We start from the raw sequence: 23103 nt of genomic DNA on the forward strand, positions 1-23103 counted from the left end.
ACATAAAGTTGGATGTCGTGTCAATTTACTGAGGAAGATAAAGAAAAGAGGGAGTATTCATTTAGCTTACGAAATAAATTAAGGAGAATTAAGAAATTATCACAGGTGGACATTTTATGATGCATAATCGAAATTGGAAAACGAATTTTTATTGAAATGAGACATCTTGTAACTGGATGAATTGCATCTTCCTACATCAGAGTTATCATCATCATCAGCGTAGCATCCTGAGTGATACCTTCAGAAGTACAAGATGTAAACTTTAATTGGCTTGTTTATGTTCTTCTCTAAACAGCTTGGACTTCACTTTCAACATCCATCTCTTCTTGTCTTAGTCCAAGAATATATCATCACTTTCCAATCTAAACAATCCTTAATTAATTAAAAAAATTGAGTCACTGAAAACCTCTATGAAGAATTCATCAATATTATCAGCTTCATAAATTTGTTAACAACAGTTGTTGCAATAAAACCAATGATTGCTATTAAAATTACGAAACTGCATCGACTATTATGGCCAATACTTCGATTAATTACATATAATTATACTTTTCATAATAGATATATTGATTAAATATCTCTATGTAGAGCGGCAGTTACACAGTACTAATAAAATATTACTTGAAATACAGATCATTGTCAATACTTATCCCATGTGTCATTTATACATTTGATTAGCATTTTGAAACAACTGGACAATACATGAGGTCAATCTATTTATTTATTTTTTAAGAAATTAATATTGGACATTACTCAGATCCCATTGTATGTAGCTAAAGCACATGTGTTATGGAAAATCAGAAGTAACGACGGTCCCACCAACACCCAGATCTAAGACAATATAGAAAAGTAATGAACTTTTTCTACCTTGATTTGGCCTGGAATCAAACCCTTGACCTCGGAGTAGTGTACCCATGACGAACACACTATCGAGTAGTCTGGTCGTCATTATTGAATGTTGTTGTGTGTAAGTGTATTATCTTAACTAAATTGCAAAGAAGAACTGGATACCTGGTGATAGGGCCTTGTGTAAGTCCATTAGGGTAGGTGCAATCTATTTATCATATATTGTACCGCCATGCAGCAGTAGTTTGTAATATGCTGCTTCCTTTTGAATGGTAAGTGAGCCTGTTTAACTAAGAGGAAAAAGGACATAATAACTTAATTCTCAAAGTTGGTAGCGCTTTGGAGTTGCAAGGAATGACCTTTTATGTCTCATAGATCTAATTTCTATAAGTTGTAATTACCATTTACCATCAGATGATACCATTTACCATTAGCCCGGACACAAAATGCCTGATGTAGTGCCATTTTTATAGATTCCCTTTAATCTTTCATTTTATATCTAATGTGGTATAATATTGTCATCAAAACTTATGCATAAATATACACCAAAGGCATAGAAAACCGGTCTGTTTGGTTTACAGAGATTAAACAAAAACAATAATAACAATCGTTATTGGCAAAACTCGACGATAACAGTTATAATTCAGTCAAACAAGCAATTGCAGATTCATTCGACGGACGATGAAACATTTAACTTAGTAACGGCCGAGAGCGACTGTAATAACTTTCTGGAGACTCGCCATTGTCACGTATGTTACTGGCACAATTGACGTGGAACAATTAAAGGCAGCCACTGCCATTATCCGCCGGACGCACATTAAGTTCGCGTCAAGCTCCAACATTATACCGCCCGGCTTTAATTAAAGGACTGCCCGAGCTCCCGGGTCGGACCGGGTGGATGGAATTGCTAAACAAATCTACCGCAAGCGATGTGTCCACCTTAAGTGATTTAATAGACGGAAAGAAATGTGCCGGTTTAATCTTATCGCCTCTGCGGAAATAATCCTTTTAACGGCGTTACGTAATGCACTGTGGATTTTGTTGTTTAAATTAAGGTTTTTTTTTTTTATTTTATATTATAAGCACGTGAAGAAATCTTATATTACTTTTTTTTATTTTTTATTTGTGGCGTCTTCTACACTAATTGTAAATTCATTATAATATTCATTTTTAAAGCAGTAGAGCGGTATTAATCTGAACAATTCGCCGCTACGTAACTAATGTATCTATGAAGTGAGAAATCATGAACATCAAAACTCATAACAGATCATATAACATGTTCAATGATATTTGTCAAGCAATTTATTATGGTAGGGGCAGTTGTAAAAGAACATGGTACATAATTGCGGGCGCGCTCGTCCGGACAATATATGGGCGCATTACTCGCGGACGTGTCGGCTCGGCTTAATCTAGCCCTGAGTGCGTCACCGCCTGTCGTCCGTCACACCCTCGCCCTCTAATCTTCGAGAACTCCTCACAACACTCCCGATACCTTACACTTTGTAGTTTTATTGCTGTCGTCGAGATAAGGGCTCGCCTGTTGTATTAACATATGTTTACATTTTGAATATCGTTACGATGAAGATAGTAATTGTAGCATTTCCAATTAACTATAATTAAATACATAAAGTAAATTAAGAATGTTTTCTTAAATTCAACTGAAATATAACCCATAAAGCATACAAGTTTCGTAGTTATAACCAATGAGAAACGAGCTATTAACACTATCAAGTAATTTGCAAAACTATGAACAACACAAAGTCACAATCAAAGTTGGTGAATGTCTAAAGACATTACACGCGTCGGATCGGTATATCAATAAGAAGTTACGGAGCCGTCAGGCGGTGCATTATTGCAGCGCCGAGAGGACTTTACCTTGTCATAGAGACAAGTGAGCAGTAATTTCGCGTAGCTCGAACGATGCGGTGAGTTGTTGGAAACAGTTTGCCTACAAAGCCAGCACTGGCGGCACCGCTGCAGGCGCGTTCGTGAGTTAAGACATTCAAAACCGCTCAATATCCTGGGAGTATGAAAGTTTCGTCGGCGCACGGCTTCACGTGGTCCGGGGGCGGCGGGCGAGGGGTTCGCCGGGAGGGCTAAACTATGCGAAGAATGCGCAATTAGTGAGCGAGCGAGCGTGTAAGGGGCCCGGCCGCGCCGCTAGGCGGCGAACGCAGTAAGAAAATATAAAGAAGGCCCGCCCCTTCTCCCGCGCCCCTCGTTTAGCGCCCCGCCCGAAGGCATAACTCCCGATTGTCTCCCGAGAAATCCTCCTTAGACCGTCGAAACTCAACCCTTCTGCGAGGATTCGCCTTGCATATCTTCTGTTGGGTCAGCGTGAAATTCTGACCCGACGCTTCTATCATGGCTCGTAATGTTTCTTTTATTGAAAACGACCCTCTTTTTAACGTTTAACATTTACTATTCCTTTTGCTAAATGAAAAACTCTAACGCTATTACATATTGACGGTTAACTTTGATGTATGCACGGCATAAACATTCTTCTACAAAACATCGATACATACAACATATTAAGTCATTTTACCGGTCACAGTTTGTTTGAGATGAACTTATCAATTGAATGTTTTAGTAACACAAACATTGCACAACACACATTATAATGGTAATAAATGTAAGCTTATTACCATTATAAAAATAGAGCTGTAATAAATTAATGCATTTATAATTTGAAGTGCACTCGAAAATATAAATAAATTTATATTACAGCTATTCTTGTTGTGGAAATGACGAAATTTATAAAAAAATTATGTAAAACAATAAATTCTAATATCCTAACCCAATTAGCTAATTAATCGCTCAAATTAATCATAAATTATTTCCTACAAGTAAGCAAGTCAGGGCATTTTTAATCGTGATTTATTCGATTTAATTTTATTTCCGTCATTTGTGGAAAATATCCTTAAAATATTCGTTGAAAATTTCTTAAAATAATATCCTCGATGAATTGGGATGAACATAGCGTGGTAACATACCCACACACTAATACAAGTAGTGTGTTTTTATATAGCAAAAACGAATGATTTAGCAAACTTGTTTCTGGGGGATGACTTTGGTTGTGGGTTGGGGCCACCTAGGCGTTGTAGATGCTCTAAATATTCTAGTATTTCTAGATGGTTTAATCACCAATAGGCCTTAGCTAATGTTTATAAGAGATATCTAGCTGTTTTGAACTCTGCTGGAAACCACGTCTACGATTTACTAGATAGGTAATAAACAAAATACTAAATCGTTTCACTGTGGCTTTAAGTGACGCAGATCAACAGAACATTCATAGATAAACATCTGCCTGATGTCTTCGTATGAGTACAATTCTTACAAATGCCTATTTACCGCACTTTCCTTTTAAATTTGCAAACACTTCATTTTAGTGTATGTCGCTAAATAAAATCTAAATTTCTGCTTTTAGAATCCGTAGTTTTGGCTTCACGTTCACGCACTTGGGACAAACGTTTTATAAGTAAACGATAAAGTTCCTACTCTTCTAAATTCAAAAGTTATTTCATCTCACAAGCTATAGTTGTTTGATTAACCTTACATTAACTGTGTGTATCGTAAAGTCCCCGAGTTATAGTTGCTTCATTCAAAACGTAGTCAGGGAGAAAGTTATCAGTCAGAATGAGGAAATTGATCCTTACGTGGTCGCTGTTGGTAAAGCTACAGCCGTTACCGTAAGGTAACGTAACGTAACGTACCGTAAGGTAACTAGAGTAATCTAGTCACACATTAAATGTTATATTTTATCTTAACCAGTATACGCGTCGCCTAGCAATGTGAAAGAAATTATGACGAAAATAGGGCTACTATTATTTTTGTGAAAAGACGGTGATACATTTTTTTCTTAAAAAAAAACTTATTATTATAACACATGAATATACTGAAATACATTTGACTTTCAAAAAATAGAGAATTGTCTTTTATATATCGAACAAAAATGTTTACAATTTTATTCGCTTTATGCATGAAAATAGTACACGAAATTGGTAAACATCCTATATTCTATAAAGTAATGCAAATGCCATAAATTGATTAGAACTAACTTTTAAAAATTCTAGTTTCCTTAGTTCCGTTGGAGAATACAAATGCACTCACGAAACGCACTAATACCGGATATCAGGATACTGTTTTGGTAACATTTTGGCAGCTATTCAATTTACTGAGAAAGATTAAACACTTTACATATATACTACGACCCTTAGATGCAATAATCCTTCACGATACGACCCTTAGAAGTAATAACCATAAACGTCATCTTATACGACAAACTTGTACGAAAGGGCCGTATGTAATTCAAATTAGATTTTGAAACCGTGTGACATAAGGAGCTAGATATAAATCTCGTGACAGTCATTCACTCATTCAATTGAATGAAACACTGATATAAATGTTTCTCTAAGTTTTAAAGTAATGGCCATATGTAATTCAAATTAGATTTTGAAACCGTATGACACAAGGCGCTAGATATAAATCTCGTTACAATCATTCACTCATTCAAGTGAATGAAACACCGATATAAATGTTTCTCTAAGTTTTAAATTTATAGAAACGCCAAACTTAAAGCGTAACGCGTAACTTGGTAAGTTATCTAATTCGAAATCAAAATTCCGCGCACTACCATTTCTGTGCTGATATAATTACGAAATAATTAAACGCCATGTAATCGTTGTTTAGCCAAAAAGGTCAATTGGATTGCATGGAATATGAGCGAAGATTTGAGGATCGAATAACGGGCGCTACTGACTTTTCACTTACGCCTTAAGTGCATATAATTAATTATCATACTCAGCTGTGAGAAATGTCGTGAACAATACATGATTCGATTAAAATTCTTCCACGTGTTAGTTAAAATCAGTGTAGCAACCACGTGCTGAAGAATTTTGAAAGAAATGCTTTTATCAAGAAATGTTACATACTGCCTATTATAACGGAGCTAAGTTCACTTGTTGCTTATTAATATCTCCTCCGTGGTCGAGTGGTGTGTACATCGGTTTTCATGGGTACGCCACTCCGAAGTCTCGGGATCGATTCCCGGTCGAGTCCATGTAGAAAAATTCATTAGTTTTCCATGTTGTCTTGGGTCTGTGTGTGGTACCGTCGTTACTTCTAATTTTCCATAACACGAGTGCTTTAGTTACTTACATTGGGATCAGAGTAGTGTGTGTGACGTTGTCCAATATTTATTTATATATTGAACATCATCATATACATTGTCTAAAATTAATTTCGTTTTTCCTGTAAATAATTGTACACATATCAATTTAGTATAATCTAGTACTGAGCATGTATTCCGCTAGAGCTCGTTGCGAAAACAATCGGAAGGTCATAGCCGTTACGTTAATGTGTTTCTGATGGATCTCCGATAGCTTCCCGCTTGTTGTATAAATTATCTGTCTTAAAAAATAAATATGTATTATATGTTCAGGATTCCCCGCCATTTAATATTGCTGTAATTTGAATATAGAATCACATTGGGATGTGAAGCAACCATCGATTTGAAATATAGATTATATCAAAAATAACCGAAAAGAAACTCAGTTGTACTATTTTCTCAAATGAAATACATCGTAATTTATTTACGATTAAATTTATATGTACTGTATCACCGAATACCAACTCGAAAATATCTTATATTTTAATGATTTTTAACATAATATTTGAATTTATTTATAGGAAACGTTGAAGATATCTGTGGAATTTTACTATAGAACCGAATACCTTGCCCCAGGAAGGATGTATTAACTTTGCGGAGTCGGAAACTTGGTGTATAAAATGAAACATGCTCTCTCGAAATCTGGATGACACATTGAATTATATTCCTTAGTTTTTTTGCCTGTTTTAAAGAGATTACTAATTACAGTTACTAATTTATTAATCTGTTATGTAACTGAAATTAATGGTTACTTTTTTTAATTATAATAGCACATACAAAATTCAATTAGAGTTGGATTCGATAAAAAACCTACATTTTGCGTCATACTTGAAGTATTATGAAAAAAACTGAAGTGAAAATTTTATCCATGTACTAATCGGGCAAAAGTTGATGAGAATATTAATAATCTAAGAAGTAATATTTCAGTATTTTACATTATTCGTGATTGATATAACAAAGTAACGCTGCAGATGAATTAAAAAAGCAATCAATATTCATATATGGCAACAGTCGACTGCACGCACAATTTCATCCGCGTGGAGTGCGTAAGAGCGTGGCGCGTTGGCACCGGACCAAATTAGCCAACTAACTAACTAATAAATAATCATCTCTTGTTTTTCTATTCGTCGCCGAATAGAAGCGTTTCTACTTGATCCTCTGCAACACTATTTATAGAGATGCACACGGCGTCTCGGGTGAAGGCACTCTTAATGTGGGATTCGCGGGCGCGGATGTCGCCTCGAGCACCGAGGATGTCCCGACGCGACGAATAACATACGACGTGTTTATTTTTCACGCCCACCGTGTTAAAAGCAGCCGTAGTGGCCCCCACTAATTTTAACCTAATACCCGCCGTTGAAACTTTATGAAACCGTGCCATAATTTCAGAGCAATTTCAAGAATGTTTTCACTTAGCAGACTTCTAAAGTTTGTTTGCCGACTTACTACAACTGCCTTTCACTTTAATTTTGAACAAAGTTACGAAGGACTTAAGGTGTATTCAAGTCTGTTATATTATAAAATTTTATTGATTATTTATTTGAAACCGTTACGCTTTGTATTTTAGTCGATAAATTTAAAAATAGAATATGTTATTCGGTCCTATCGAACGTGTTTCATCATCTATAAAATTTGACTGACGATCTACATGAAAATTAATAGATATACGCACGCACGCCTCAACGAGCAGGCAAGGGGTTAATTAAATTCGCACCAGCCGTCTCTCGTCGCCATCGCATTCCCCGAATTCAATGAGATTTCAATTTACTTTGGTCTGCCCCAGTCTTGTTCTATACCAGCCTCAAATTAATACACCATTGTTCGATTTAAACTCGCATTAGTCGATAGAAAATTCACTGACGTAACATTTGAAATGAATTAATTCACTGCAAAATAATTGTAGCGTTTCAAATATTTCAATATAACTGATCTGTTAATAAAATATATTTCATTACCGCTGCCGATCCGCCCCGCATTCCGAACCGACTGCAGTTTCAATAATTGAAAATAGCTATTCAAAATATTTTGAAAATTGTTTCATAACGAGAGCGGCATCGAGGTTGTGCCGGCATTGCATTGTAGAGCGCGTTTTGATTTGACTATTTGGAATATTTCGCGGGTTATGACAATTGCCGCTCTTTCTGAACAACTGTTATTCGAAAATTAAATTTATAAAAAAAACTGGCCGTTTTTAACGATCGTATAAATAAAAAAAAGATATTTAATTTGTTGTTTTTTATGTTTACAGGACGAAATGAACTTATAGCAAGATATATAAAACTTAGGACAGGGAAGACGCGCACAAGGAAACAGGTCTCATCACACATACAGGTGCTAGCTAGGCGGAAACTACGCGAAATCCAGGCCAAACTCAAAGTGGTAAGTACATTTCTATTCACCTTTCTCTTACAATGCAAACGGATAAAATTTTAATTAAAACAGGAGCTGACCTTTCGGGGAATCTCAAATACAACACTATGAAATAAAGCAAAGTCACTCGTGTTCCTACCTAACTTCTGTTATCCTGTTACGTGACAATGTAATTCTAAAACTACTCACACATACATGGAGTTCGAAACTAATAACAATGTTTGATTTATATAAAACACGCACACTGATACGTTTGCAATAAAATGTAGTTATAAAAAAAATTAAAAAAAAATAATAATTCCATATTTAAAACGAAGTTGTCTATTATTTAGTAATCCGTTGATCGAAACGTACCGATTTAAGAGGTGATAAACAATCTAGGACGGTGGTGTGATGAAAGAGAAGGCGATGCAGTCTATGAGCACGCTGTCTAGCGCACAGATAGTGGCGGGATTGCCGCACCCGGCGTACCATCACACGGTACATTTTGCAAGGCATGCCTTTGTGTTACTTCACACAAAAAACGCCTTTATTGTGTTGCTTCTAGCAAGGCATGGCCGCATGCACGCCACGGAGATACATCAATATAACAATTGGCTTTTAATTTAACTCTCGCCGACTGTTTATTTGTGGCTTCTGGTCTTTTACTGAACGGATTTCTCGATTTCTATGGAGATAAACGATTATATTGGATATACATTATGTTACTGATTCGTAAACTTGTTATATAAAAATGTTATTATTAAACTATTTCATAATTACTGTAATGATCTAGATTGTGTTGCTTAAATGCTAATTAAACTAAATAAAAGACTAAACACGTTATTAATTTAGTGTACTTACGTGAATTTAATGTTTGTAAATGATTCACAAAATAACTGATTCTATCATCTTAACTCGCAATCATAAACATTTTAACTAAACATACGACGAAACTAATAACTCTTTAAGTTAGATGATTGTGTGAACGCTAAGGTTCGAGATATATGACACGCTTCGAAGTGTACAGTGTGTAAACAATTTGCTGAATCTAACAAATTGGGCTATTATTTGTTTAACGTTGTTTTATGGTCATTTCATTGTAGTAATTTTTTTGTTATTTTCTATTTCAGCAATTTTGGCAACCGGGCTTACAAGCGGGGACGTCACAAGAGTGAGTATAATCATATATTTATTACTAGTAATCTGGTGAATCTGATGAATTGAACAAAAAAAGTTATGGTTGTGACCTAACTATTCTCATTACATCAGCTTTCTGACAATGAAAGTTACGTTAAAAACGGTCCGCCGTTCCAGAGATAAATCGGAACAGGCAGAGAAAAAATATTGTCAAAAAAGTAATTTTGATATATGTAACGTGTATAAATGCATTTAGTAAAAAGCGGTTATTTTAATATTACAAATTAACACTTAAATTTTATTATATGTCAATGCTAGTAGTCGCCCGCGGCTTCGTTCTCGTTTTAGGGTGTTGGTTGTCATGTGACAGGCAAGAAAAGTAGCCTATGTCCTTTGTTGGAGTTCAAGTTTGCTTCATACCATTCCATGAAATCGTTTCAGCTGTTTGGTCGTGAAATAGCGACAGAGTTATTGTCACATTTATAATATTAATACAGATGATGTATTTATTTATATATTCTAAAAGTTACACCATCGATTTATCACTAAACACTTAAAATTATTTTTTGATGTAGGCAACATTCGAAGTCATGCATCTTTATAGGTGTAAATAACATTGAATTCAAAAATAAAATTCGAACTAACCTACATATATAAAATATATAATCAAATTTTAATGAATAAATTATATATACATAACTAAGATAAAACTTCGTAATGAGGGATGTAAAAGCAAATTATAAAATAAAAAAAAAACTTAAATATATTACTTGTAGGTAATTAAATTAATAGGATTTGATCGAACTATGAGATCTTTGGAATGTTTAACAAAATTGTCTATTCAATTTTATATTTTACGATACAATTTTATATTTTTATTCTTTTAATTGTGCACACAATAAGAAAACCATCGGAACACAGGAATACTAAACACTAAACAAATCTTCTCAGTAGAATCTACTTTCCGAACCGATGGTTTACATTTAACACTGTAACATTTCAATATAAATGTGCGTTTAAGAACGAGCTTGATGAGATAATTTTTATGTTGTTTGTAACAATTGGATACTGGTCGTTATCAATGCGATGTAGATCAGTGATGCTTTTTTAATATGAAATTTGTTTAGAAAAGTATCGATATCCCATTTCGTACTATAAAAGACTTTTAAGACTTTTATTAGGATTCAACCAGCGATTGACGTAACTACATAATAAACATATAAACTTTAGCCCTTATATTTGAGTAAAGTAACTGAACATTCCCACTGGTGGTCAAAGCGTTCTCACCCCTTGAAGAGAAGTTTACAATAGCTGACTCCAACACGCTTTAATGTGATATTTACACGTGTAGCAGAATTTCACGTTCATATTATGTAGGTATCCTCGCGATATTTTGCCTCAACGTCAAACATGAAATTAATTATAAACAAATGAGTCTCATGAAACCTCAGTCCTGCTTATTCGAGCTTGAAACCAGAATATTCGGTTAAAATTCACCTTTTCTAACCGCTGTCATGTTAACTCAATATTGAATATTAGTATGTTTAATTTATCGTTTTTAAAAATTTTGAGAGCTGAGATTTCACAGTGGTTAGAACGCATGCATCTTGACTTCGGGTTCAAACCCAGGCAAGCACCACTGTATGTGCTTAATTTGTGTTTATAATTCATCTTGTGCTCGGCGGTGAAGGAAAACATCGTGAGGAAACCTGCATGTGACAAATTTCATAGAAATTCCGCCACATGTGTATTCCACCAACCCGCATTGAACAGAGTGGTGGAATATGTTACAAATCCGCTCCTTAATGGATGAGGAGGTCTTAGCCCAGAAGTAGGACAGGCAGTTACCGTTTTATAAATTTTAGCTACCCCTGTTATCCGAGGAAATGGTCCGATTCCTAAATATGCTCTCAATATCGATTCGAAATCTCTCACTACATTTTATATTGCGCACTCTCCTTGCTAAATTGATTAATACACTATTACAATATTAACATCTAATGCGTTTGTAACGTCCAGGTATACCCAAAGTTTCAAAACTTTACAACCGAAAATTGGTACCAATAAATGTTTAGCGCGAATAATTTAATAAGCAAATTTCATTGACATTTGGACCACGATTATATAGACTAGATACAACCGAAAATTGGTACCAATAAATGTTTGGCGTGATAATTTAAATTGCGAATTTCATTGACATTTGGCCCACGATTATCTAGACCAGACTTCTGTTTATGAAGGTTCGTTACCGTTTTCTTATTTCGACGTACTGATGTGACCGTCAACCTGCAGTGTGAAGCCGTTTCCCAGCGCTGGCTACAAGGGCGTGGGCGGCGTGGGCGGCGTGGGCGTGCCCGGCGGCGCGGACGTGGCGCCGCCGCCGCCGTGGGAGGGCCGGGCCATCGCCACGCACAAGCTGCGTCTCGTCGAGTTCTCGGCCTTCGTGGAACACCCGCGAGACCCCGACACGGTGAATACCCAATTTGTTAACACAGGAACCCCATTCTCAGCTGATGGTTGTTGTTTGAGAAGCCCTGACACATTCAAATTAAGAGTGTCCACCCGTTCTCAGCTGATGGTTGTTATTTGAGAAGCCCCAGACACATTCAAATTAAGAGTGTCCATATTAAAAGATGATATGTCCCTTGATCATGCAATTGCGGTTTAAATCAGATCCTCCACTTTGGCGGGAAAGTAACTGATACATAGATGGTATGGACGCAGATTGTTCCACCTGTTATTAGTTCAATACCTAACCACTCTCAGAGTAGTCAGATGCTTTTTGGGATTGCTTGATTGCTCTCAGCAGCTGTGGAAATATTTATGAAGGCCATTTGCTACTGGAATGGTCACTTAATTTTGTTATATCTTTGACAACCATAAGCTTATTAAAGTATTTATATAAAGAAATCTGTATGCACAATAAAATCTATCTGTTGCTAGAATAGCCTCGAATTGAGAATATGTGCCACTGTATTGTACATCTTAGTACATTTCGAAGTTGATGCCGTTCAACCAGTGGTCTGAATGACATCAGTCTATTCATCTTCCGTTCATAACATAAGGTCCTAGACTCTACTTTGTTTTAGTTTTTAAATAAGGCGAAAAACATCTATTAGCTCTTTAACTGTATACACTTTTGCCGTTAATCTGAGAGTGTGTTTTAAAAATCCAAAGCAGTAACAATCATCCTTTTGGGACCAACCCTAATTTATGAACAGAAGATGAATTGGCTGTTGCCCGTAGTTTTATGGCATTTTTAGTTATATATGACGTCATACTGGCTTATAAAAAAGGCGACTAATAAGTTATTCGTCTATCAAGTGAAAAGTGGTCACAATCCATAGATACCAACGCTGTAAGAAATACTAGCCGTCTCTTACATCACCAACGCATCACCAACCTTGGTAACTAAGATGTTATGTCCCTTGTTTCGAGTCTTTAACCCGTTAAAGACAATACTAACAGCAGTGCCACTTATGATTGCTGTTTGACCTCCTTGTGGTATTGTGAGGAAGGGAGGGAGGTAGGGTTTGGGGGGGGGGGTTGTGAGGTAGTGCGTTGTGTGAGCGTGCGCGTGTTGCAGTACCCGCCCAGCGGTGGTTACTCCGAGTCTTTAATCCGTTAAAGATGGTATTAACAACAGCGACACTTATTGTTGCTGCTTGGCTATGTTGTGGTGTTGTGAGGGAGGGAGGGAGGTAGGGGGTGGGGGGTGAGAGGTTGTTTGCTATATAAGCGTGCGCGTGTTGCAGTACCCGCCCAGTGCGTCGCCGGCGCAGCACCTCTTCGTACACATCGGCGGCTCCGTCACCTACGCAGACCCCTTGCTAGAGGTGACTAGCCTTTGTTATATTTGTAACCTTTACACCTTTTCGTAACTAACGAAACATTTAGTCATCACCAAATGGTTTTTGGTTTTAATATTTGGAAATTGAACATTGAAAATAAATTACTCTTCATAATATTAGATTTCTATCAGTAAAGTTTCGTAATCATCGTAATCTCATCAATATAAATTCAATATATATAAATAACAGAGAGAATAAACAGAGAGAGAATAATGAAATGAAAATCTGAGTATCATTACAGTTATTTAATAAAAATAATGAGACAGTCTCGCTAAATATATATGGAGATAATGTCGAAATATCGAGCTCCACTAAATAAAAATAACCATGTTACTTTAAAATCTCTCTTGAATAGTCTCACGTATAACTTTATAGACATTTATCAATATTATGTCTCCATGCTAGTAAGTACCACAAGACCGACTCGAAGACGCATCGATAGATCTTTCATTCAAACACAATGATGTTGTAGTAAACAGATATGTTATTAACGCGCAAAAAGTGAAGACTAGAAAACGTCCTAATTGGGACGTTTGCCTTTACTCGTTTTACGTAGTAATACGTTATAATACATCATAATTACGTAGTAATACGTTTTGCGTAATTAAAACATATAGTTTTCGATTTTAGTTATTGTTTTTATCAAGCTATCCTTTTTACTTTTAACGAAATGTAAAAATAAACTAAAATAAACGGTCCCCGGCGCGGCACACTTTTTTCTGTTGTTAAGTATGGATATAACATATCTGTTTATTAGAATATCATTATACAAACATATAATATTGAATTGTCTGTATAAAATCATAAAACATATAAACATATTGTTTCCAGTCAGTCGATGTGCAGCAAATAAACGACAAGTTCCCGGAGAAGAAAGGCGGCTTGAAGGAGCTCTATGAGAAAGGACCCCGAAACGCGTTCTTCTTGGTGAAGTTCTGGGCAGACCTTAACACAAATAACTTGGACGACCCGGGGGCCTTCTATGGAGTTACGAGTGTGTAAGTATTACCAAATTAACCAAGATTTGAAATTCCTTTTCATATTTAAGGGTGGTAAAACTTGACCATCTATCTAGGTGGTAACAATCGCCCATAGATGGCACTGTATGAAAAGTTAATCATTCTCTACGTTGTCTGTGAGTCGCAAATCATAAGTTGTTTTGTCATTTTCTCTAAACTACTTTCGTCATTCGAACCGAAGCACAACGATACAAAGTTTTGCTTTATCTAAAAATAGCTGAGCCCTCGACTGTGTACGTGTTTGTAATTAACAAAAAAAATTATTGCTGTAGCCTTAGTTTATCCCTATTAGATTAGCTATTACTACTAGTGAAAGTCCCGACAAAATCGGTCCAGCCGTTCGAGAGATTAGCCGGAACAAACAGACAGACATAAACATTGTAAAGAAATGTTATTTTGGTATATGTACCATGTATATATTCATTTGCATTGAGCAAAAATCGCTTATTTTAATATAACAAACTGACACTCCAATTTTATTATATGTAAAGACTAACAGTCGCCCGCAGCTTCGCTAGAGTTTTAGGTTGTTGGTTGTCATGTGTCAGGCAAAAAAGTAGCCCATGTCCCTTCTTGGAGTTCAAGTTCGCTTCATACCAAATTTCATCAAATTCGGTTCAGCGGTTTCGTCCTGACAGCGACAAATTAGACAGCGACAGATTATATAAAAAAACTTATCTTTCGAATCATTCTATCTAATAAAAAAAACGCACAATTTAAGCATACATAGGTATATAGGGACAAAGAAAGCGACTTCGTTTTATAGTATGTAGTGATATAGATAAATTAAAATTCACCGTACTCATAAGTACGCTCGCTATACAACAATAAACAACAACAACGGCCTGTAAATTCCCACTGCTGGGCCAATGGCCTCCTCTCCCTTTGAGGAGAAGGTTTTTAGAACATATTCCTCCACTTAAATAAAACTATTTATAACGGATGAATCGCGTATATTAATTATTTTTAAACATCCCGACGTTTCGAGCACTTTGCAGTGTTCGTGGTCACGGGCAGACTAAGATGACATTTGTCTATTTGAAGAACAAAGGAAATATTATTAACAACTACCGCCAACGATTTCTCAATTGATATCTTGAGTAACGTTCCGGTTGCACGCAGAAGGCACTAACTGTATCTTTAGGTCTTGCAGTCTGTTGGATTTGGGATTTTAAATTTTTAATAAGTGGATCCCAGGTGTTAGAAAGTCTCCAACCATCTTCTCTATTGAAGTTCGGATGTTTTTGAATTTCAATAGCCTCGCGTATCATTCTAGGAATGAATCTGTGTTCTCTAGCGAGGATCTGTGGTTTATCAAATCGGATAAAATGGTTAGGTTTATCCAGAGCATGTTCACAGACTGCAGACTTAGAAGAACGCCTATTTTTGACATCTCCTATATGTTCCTTGACCCTGGTACCGATACTTCTCTTTGTTTGGCCTATGTAAGATAAACCACACTCACATTCGGTACCAGGGTCAAGGAACATATAGGAGATGTCAAAAATAGGCGTTCTTCTAAGTCTGCAGTCTGTGAACATGCTCTGGATAAACCTAACCATTTTATCCGATTTGATAAACCACAGATCCTCGCTAGAGAACACAGATTCATTCCTAGAATGATACGCGAGGCTATTGAAATTCAAAAACATCCGAACTTCAATAGAGAAGATGGTTGGAGACTTTCTAACACCTGGGATCCACTTATTAAAAATTTAAAATCCCAAATCCAACAGACTGCAAGACCTAAAGATACAGTTAGTGCCTTCTGCGTGCAACCGGAACGTTACTCAAGATATCAATTGAGAAATCGTTGGCGGTAGTTGTTAATAATATTTCCTTTGTTCTTCAAATAGACAAATGTCATCTTAGTCTGCCCGTGACCACGAACACTGCAAAGTGCTCGAAACGTCGGGATGTTTAAAAATAATTAATATACGCGATTCATCCGTTATAAATAGTTTTATTTAAATGTGTAATCATCGCGAAAATTTAAGACTACATCATATTCCTCCACACTGTTCCAATGCGTGTTGGTGGAATGCACATGTGGCAGAATTTCAATGAAATAATACACATGCAGGTTTTCCTTCACCGCCAAGCAAGAGATGAATTATAAACACAAATTAAGCACATTATACATAGTGGTGTTTGCCTGGGTTTGAACCCGCAATCATCGGTTAAGATGCACGCGTTCTAACCACTGGGCCGTTCTTATATTAACGTGTTCATTCCAGGTACGAGAGCAACGAGAACATGACAATAACGTGCAGTACGAAGGTTTGCTCGTTCGGCAAGCAGGTCGTCGAGAAAGTTGAGACGGAGTACGCCCGCTTCGAGGGCGGACGCTTCGTGTACCGCATACAGAGGTCGCCCATGTGCGAGTACATGGTCAACTTCATCCACAAGCTGAAACACCTACCGGAGAAGTACATGATGAACAGCGTGCTCGAAAACTTCACCATACTACAGGTAACGTAGTCTGTGCTGTTATGTTTATTATTTTTGATAAAACTATAACGTTTCGCATAAGAAAATAAGGCATTTGATTTTTTTTTTTAAATAAGACCAAGAGATTAGGCAGTTCTGTTTGAGTTTTGATACCAAGACACGAGTTTAACAACAGACAATAAACTTTGCACAATGTACTGATATGGTGTCGATGTGTGTGTAACAGAGAGAAAATAAATATGAGAGCGTGTGTCTATTAAGGGTGCGTGCCATTTATCGCTATGCATGTGTGATTTAACACACACATAGCTTCGAAGGTAATAGGTATCCCTAATCAATAAAAATAGATAAAGAATATCTTTTTATGGAATAGGTTTCCGGAAGAGCATATGGGCCACCTGATGGTAAGTGGTCACCATCACCCATAGACAATGACGCTGTAAGAAATATTAACTGTTCCTTACATCGTCAATGTGCCATCAACTTTGGGAACTAAGTTGTTACGTCCCTTGTGCCTGCAGTTACACTGGCTCACTCACCCTTCAAACCGGAACACAACAATACTGAGTACTGTTATTTGGCGGTAGAATAACTGATGAGTGGGTGGTACTACCCAGACGGGCGTGCACAAAGCCCTACTACCAAGTAAATGTACCTCTAGATATGTTAGATGCTCGAAACTATCAACTATAACAAACAACAATCATAACAACAACAGCCTGTGAATTTTGCACTGCTGAGCTAAAGACTTTCTCTCCCTTTGAGGAGAGGGTTAGAAACATATTCCACTACGCTGGAAACTGTCATTGAAACTACTATCCATGAAATATTAACAGCAGTTCAGTTATGGAGTTATCAGTATTACACAGGCTTGCACGTACCGCTTGGTTTCCAAATTGTGGGACTGAGACAAAGAATATGTATTGGGGCACACACGCTACAATTATATCTTGTATTTAGTTATATAATGTGCCCATTTAAAAATATAATTGTCATTCAAATAACGGTTATCATTAGCACTTGGCAACTGTTCTTTTCTCAAGTTATGATCCCAAACCATTGTCGAATATTCCTGGGCAATGTAACATAAATTAAATATTATAATAACATTTTAATTTTTGTCATTATCTGTCATTTTACTTAATCAATATTGAGCCAATTTTCATAGACGTTTTAAAAAGTGTACAAGCATATTTGTTGGCAACTCTACTAAACATAGACCCAACTACATAAAATAGACCCAGTTCCGATTTGAATATACTTAATATATGCAGTGGCGGCGTAAGATCGAATCTCAATATGGGCAAGATATATTTAAGGTTTTTTTGTTACCTTTTTTGTTACATTACTCGAGTCGTGATGGCCCAATAGTTAGAACGCGTGCGTCTTAACCAATGATTGCGGGTTCAAATCCAGGCAAACACCGCTGATTCATTTGCTTAATTTGTCTTTATAATTCATCTCGTGCTCAACGGTGAAGGAAAACATCGTGAGGAAACCTGCATGTGACAAATTTCATAGACATTCTGCCACATGTGTATTCCACCAAACCGCACTGGAACAGCGTGGAGGAACATGTTCCAAACGTTCTCCTCAATAGGAGAAGCCTTTAGCCCAGCAGTGGGAATATAGGAATATACAGGCTGTTGTTGTGTTGTTGTATACATTACTCTGATCCAAAAGTAATGTAGGATGGGTCATACTTTTTCAAATTTTTTTTCGGGTGTGACCACACGCTTTCCGCTGCCACTGAGTACACGTGTCCTCGCTGTCACGGTGCCCATGGTCACCCGACAGCGGCTGACGAGCGCGCCTTTCAGGTTGTGTCCAACCGCGACACGCAGGAGACGCTGCTGTGTGCCGCCTTCGTGTTCGAGGTCTCCAACAGCGAGCACGGCGCGCAGCACCACATCTACCGCCTCGTAAAGGACTGAGCGCCCGTGACGTCACGCGTGAGCGCCCGTGACGTCACGCGTGAGCGCCCGTGACGTCACGCACCCGCCACGCGCCGCCCTAGTCCCTGACACTTTTCCTTTTCTGGGTACCTCTAACATTTCCACCTGATCTTCAATCTGGTGTCGCCTCTCTCCGGGGGGGCATCAATCTGGTGTCGCCTCTCTCCGGGGGGGGGCATCAATCTGGTGTCGCCTCTCTCCGGGGGGGGGTGCAGTGGGCGGTCCGTGGCGTCCGAGTGGACCTAGTGAGCGGCACGTCGGTGACTCGTGGGTCTCTGCAGTATGGAGGTGTAGCGTCGCCGGGCCGGCGGACGATGTTCGAAGTTAAACAAATCGTTATACATATTATAGTGATGCGAATCAGCAAAAATGTGATCTGAAAATTACGCTACAAGTATTTTTGTAAATGAAAATTTTATGTATAGCTCAATTTTTAATATCTATCATAGAGTTCTAATACTTTACACCCGGTGTCTTGGGGGGAGATTATCGTTTTAAATTTTTTAAACACTATATTTATATATTTTTTTAACATTTTCGTTTGTAAAATGTTTTCTCGTCCAATACTTTCACGGAATATCAGTATCTATTACCTAAATGCGTGTAAAAATAACGTTATAAGAAAAAAAATTATAGATTTGAATACACACAGTGCCTCTATAATTATGTTACATTAACATAAATGAGCATATTTGGTTCTTTCATTGTGAAATTGAATCTAAATGTATTAAGGTTCGGACACACCTCCGTGACCGAGTATAGCGAGTGTGGAAAATTCATCGAGAGTGTGGTTTTGTAGGCCCGTTTCGGTCTAATCCAATTCTATTTCAGTTTGTACAGTATATTGTATCGTCACAAAACATTTTTACCCATAATTGGACGCGAAAAGTATAGAAGATCATTTATACTTATTATAACTAAGAGGAAGCTTTCACTTATCAAGAGATGTACCATATTTCTATTTCCTTTTCATAATAATTACAAAATTACTTAAAGCTGCTTCCATTATCCAGTTCCACATATACATTTGAAATACTTTTTTCTTAATGCCTATCAATTTTCTTGTTTCAATGTCTATTTACTATCAAAATCATTCACTCACTCACTCACGTCCGCACTCGCTTCGCTCGGCCGCTCGGGTGCATACGATCCCTAAGTAGGGTACTAATAATGAAAGGACCAAAGTCTTAGTGTAGGATACAGTGAATACTTCGTTATAAGATATAGAATTGTTAAGAAGCCTAGTGAAGTTTTTCTGAGTACATTTTGTACATTTGCTTTTCATTAAAATCGTTCGAAAACGTTGCTTGTAATATTATTTTAAAACGTTATTTTCGTTTCGTCTTATTCTATTGTACATATTTTCGAGTAGCAGCTTCGTTTAGTTTATATTTTAGCGAGTAAAGTGAAAAATATAACATAATCAAGCAGCGTTTTCGTTTATTATTTTTTAATGTGGCAACTCTTAATTAATTCTCTCTTAGAGTATTTATTTGCCCTTAGCGCGTACGCTTGTACGTATATATTTGATTTTACGTCACAGAAATCTTTGCCACATATAAAGGCGGCGCTTCACATGGCGTTGCGTGTTTGTGTTTGTTCAAAAATTATTAACAAATAATGGTCTGTAGTCCTGAATAACATTCTCTAATTTGTGGACCAAAACATTTGTCCAAATGGACCAAATATAAAAGATCCTCTACACGCTGTGTCCGCACAAATACAAGGACAGGTCGCCTCACGTGTGGCGCCGCCACGAAATGTACATAAGTACTCACGTGTTTGTTATTGTAAAATTGTATAATAGTGACGTGATTGTTGATTTATCGATATGAATCAAACGAAACTGTACAGCTATAATAGGTAGCGTTAAAGATATGCCCTTGATATTTTGGATTGTATTTACGATCTCGACTCAACTTATTTAAGATTTATGAGAACTTTTTTTTTTTTATATATAACCTTTGCAAATTTTTTTAACACGTATTTTTACGATATATTTACAAAGCGTCGCCTTTTATTTACACTTTAATCCGGCAGCTCGCTCTTGCTTGAAATTATTTTGTTATTTTTATGTTTCTATATTATTCGACTTACTCCTTTATTTACACTTACTCTGATTATTATTTTCGTTTAATCGATTTTTATAATCAATTTGATTCGAATAATCATTCGAATGAAAAAATATCGATGATTATTACTTTATTACTAACGACACATCAGTTGCAAGTAAGCATGGACAAACATAAAAACATTAACATTAATTATTATTTATGAATTAAATTGATTATTTAAATCGTTAAGATGACTTTACACGACCGATAAAGATTGTTAATTTGTGTTATCGTTGCGATAAATTATTTTTGGTCCATTTTTATCAAATTACATTTATAATTAAACATAGTATTGAATTTGGTAGGTCCATTCTTCTTCTAAGGGGAAGGTTTTGGAACTTATTTCACCGCTTTACTCCGCCTCGAGTTGGTAAAACTACCACCAATGAATAATTATTAAATCATCATCAACACCAATGTAATTACTCTAAAGCAGATTATAATCTGTGACTGTAATCGTCTTGCTTCGTGTAAAGTCGTCTTCAGCCCATAAGCCGTTTTTATCATTCAAAGTACAAAAGGCGACTTTCGTCCCCAACGGCCTGCCGATATACATTAGTTTGCGTGGCAATGATTTGATCTCTCTTTTAGTCAAATATTTTTAGGGTCCTCCCGACTACGCACTCGAGCGCTCCTAACTCTAACATCGAAATGATTCTTCATAGATGAAGCTACTTAAACAAACAATAGCAAACGCTAAACAACACTGTATCAATACTCCGTCGACTGGTCGGGCGACTGGTCGGGCGACCGGTCGAGCGACCAGTCGCGTCTATGAAGGGTCGTATGTGCATTACATAGCGTTTAGTTTCAAGACATGCGTTAGGAAAATATTATCTTAGTTAATTTTAAGAGATTTTTGTATTTATTTCATAGATTTATATTAGGTAATTTGTAAAGTGATTAGCTGTAAGCGTTTTATTTTTTAAATATGGCGATGGTCGTTCAGAAACGTAGGCGAAGTTGTCGAACACTTAGTACTTAAGGTGAAATTGACTTTTGTTGCTTCTGTGGCTTATACTTTGTCTTCGGAGTCAGTCTCGGTGGACGGGAACCGGCCGGCCCGAGCTGTTTCAGCGCCAAAAATACTAAAATTTTAATTAAACCAGACAACAAAGACATACATAACACATATTAAAATAAAGCGCGGCGCTGGTGTTGATATTCATTGTAACCAATTGAAAAGAAAATGCTCCCTCAAATTAACACCTATATGGACTGCATCGTTGATTACTGGCCAGCTTATAAAGCTACATATCTCAAATTAAAAAGATATTGAGTCGTTCTTTCAATAAATTCCCATAAACAGTCCGGAGCATTAAACAATTTCATAAATGCCTGACACTGGAAAATGCTCCCTCAAATAAATACCTAAATGGACTGCATCGTCGATTACTGGCCGGCTTATAAAGCTACATATCTCAAATTAAAAAGATATTGAGTCGTTCTTTCAATAAATTCCCATTAACAGTCCGGGGTATAAAACAATTTCGTAAATGCCTGCTATTGTCCGGCAGTCCGCTCGGGCCGGCGCGGCTCCCAATGAGTGCGGCGTAAGAGATCTGTCTTGTTGTGATTATATAATGTAATATTAATATAATGTACTCAAATGAGATTAACTCGGCTCCTTTGCGATTAAGTTGGAGTTCTAACTAACTGGGACGCTCGACTCGACGTCCCCAGAGGTTATCGTGTAAATAGAATTATATTTTTAGTGCATTTCATTCAGTTCTAGTTCTAAGTGATTTTTGCTTCTAAAAGTATTTCATATCGACAATCTGCCATATCAATATGAAAATAAAAATATAGTCGGTGGCGTTGCAGAAAATCATTTGCGTCGAATCGTTTGTTTTATATATTTCAATTATACTCTTCAAGTTAATTTGTTGTTTGCAAATGATTGCCTACAAAGCTAGCCGGCGCGTGTACAGTATTTTAAAGATAAATTACGTTAAAGATTTGTATGAAAATTTAATTATATTGTCTTCTTAAAGCTACGTGTTTATCATTTAAATTACACCCTATATTTATTATTTTAAATCCACCTACAAGCCCCTCGGTGTTGCAGATGTCCATTGGCGGTGATAGTCACTTTCCATCAGGTAAGTCTCCTGCTCGTTTGTTCCTATAACATAAAAAAAATTTAAATTGGTTGCCTGTAAAGTCGGTATACGGGCGAAAGTTTTACGTGACAACGACTTTGAGTGGTAA

General features: G+C 36.7%; 1 protein-coding gene across 4 annotated transcripts in view; it reads left to right on the forward strand.

Annotated features, from left to right (window-relative positions):
• Positions 1-22887, forward strand: part of LOC124544002 (protein scalloped) — an 84876-nt gene extending 61989 nt beyond the window's left edge. Inside the window, exons 5-12 of one of the 4 annotated variants that reach the window (XM_047122348.1) lie at positions 8262-8392; positions 8765-8863; positions 9496-9536; positions 11795-11972; positions 13258-13338; positions 14185-14351; positions 16610-16844; positions 18644-22887. In XM_047122348.1, coding sequence (XP_046978304.1) covers positions 8262-8392; positions 8765-8863; positions 9496-9536; positions 11795-11972; positions 13258-13338; positions 14185-14351; positions 16610-16844; positions 18644-18757 — 1046 coding nt within the window. In that variant the 3' untranslated portion in view covers positions 18758-22887. The remainder of the gene's footprint in view (positions 1-8261; positions 8393-8764; positions 8864-9495; positions 9537-11794; positions 11973-13257; positions 13339-14184; positions 14352-16609; positions 16845-18643) is intronic. The other 3 variants (XM_047122349.1, XM_047122352.1, XM_047122350.1) reach the window with 3 other exon arrangements.
• Positions 22888-23103: the final 216 nt, after the last annotated feature.

This window comes from Vanessa cardui, chromosome 4 (genome assembly GCF_905220365.1).
Source record: "Vanessa cardui chromosome 4, ilVanCard2.1, whole genome shotgun sequence".
Lineage (NCBI taxonomy): Eukaryota > Metazoa > Arthropoda > Insecta > Lepidoptera > Nymphalidae > Vanessa > Vanessa cardui.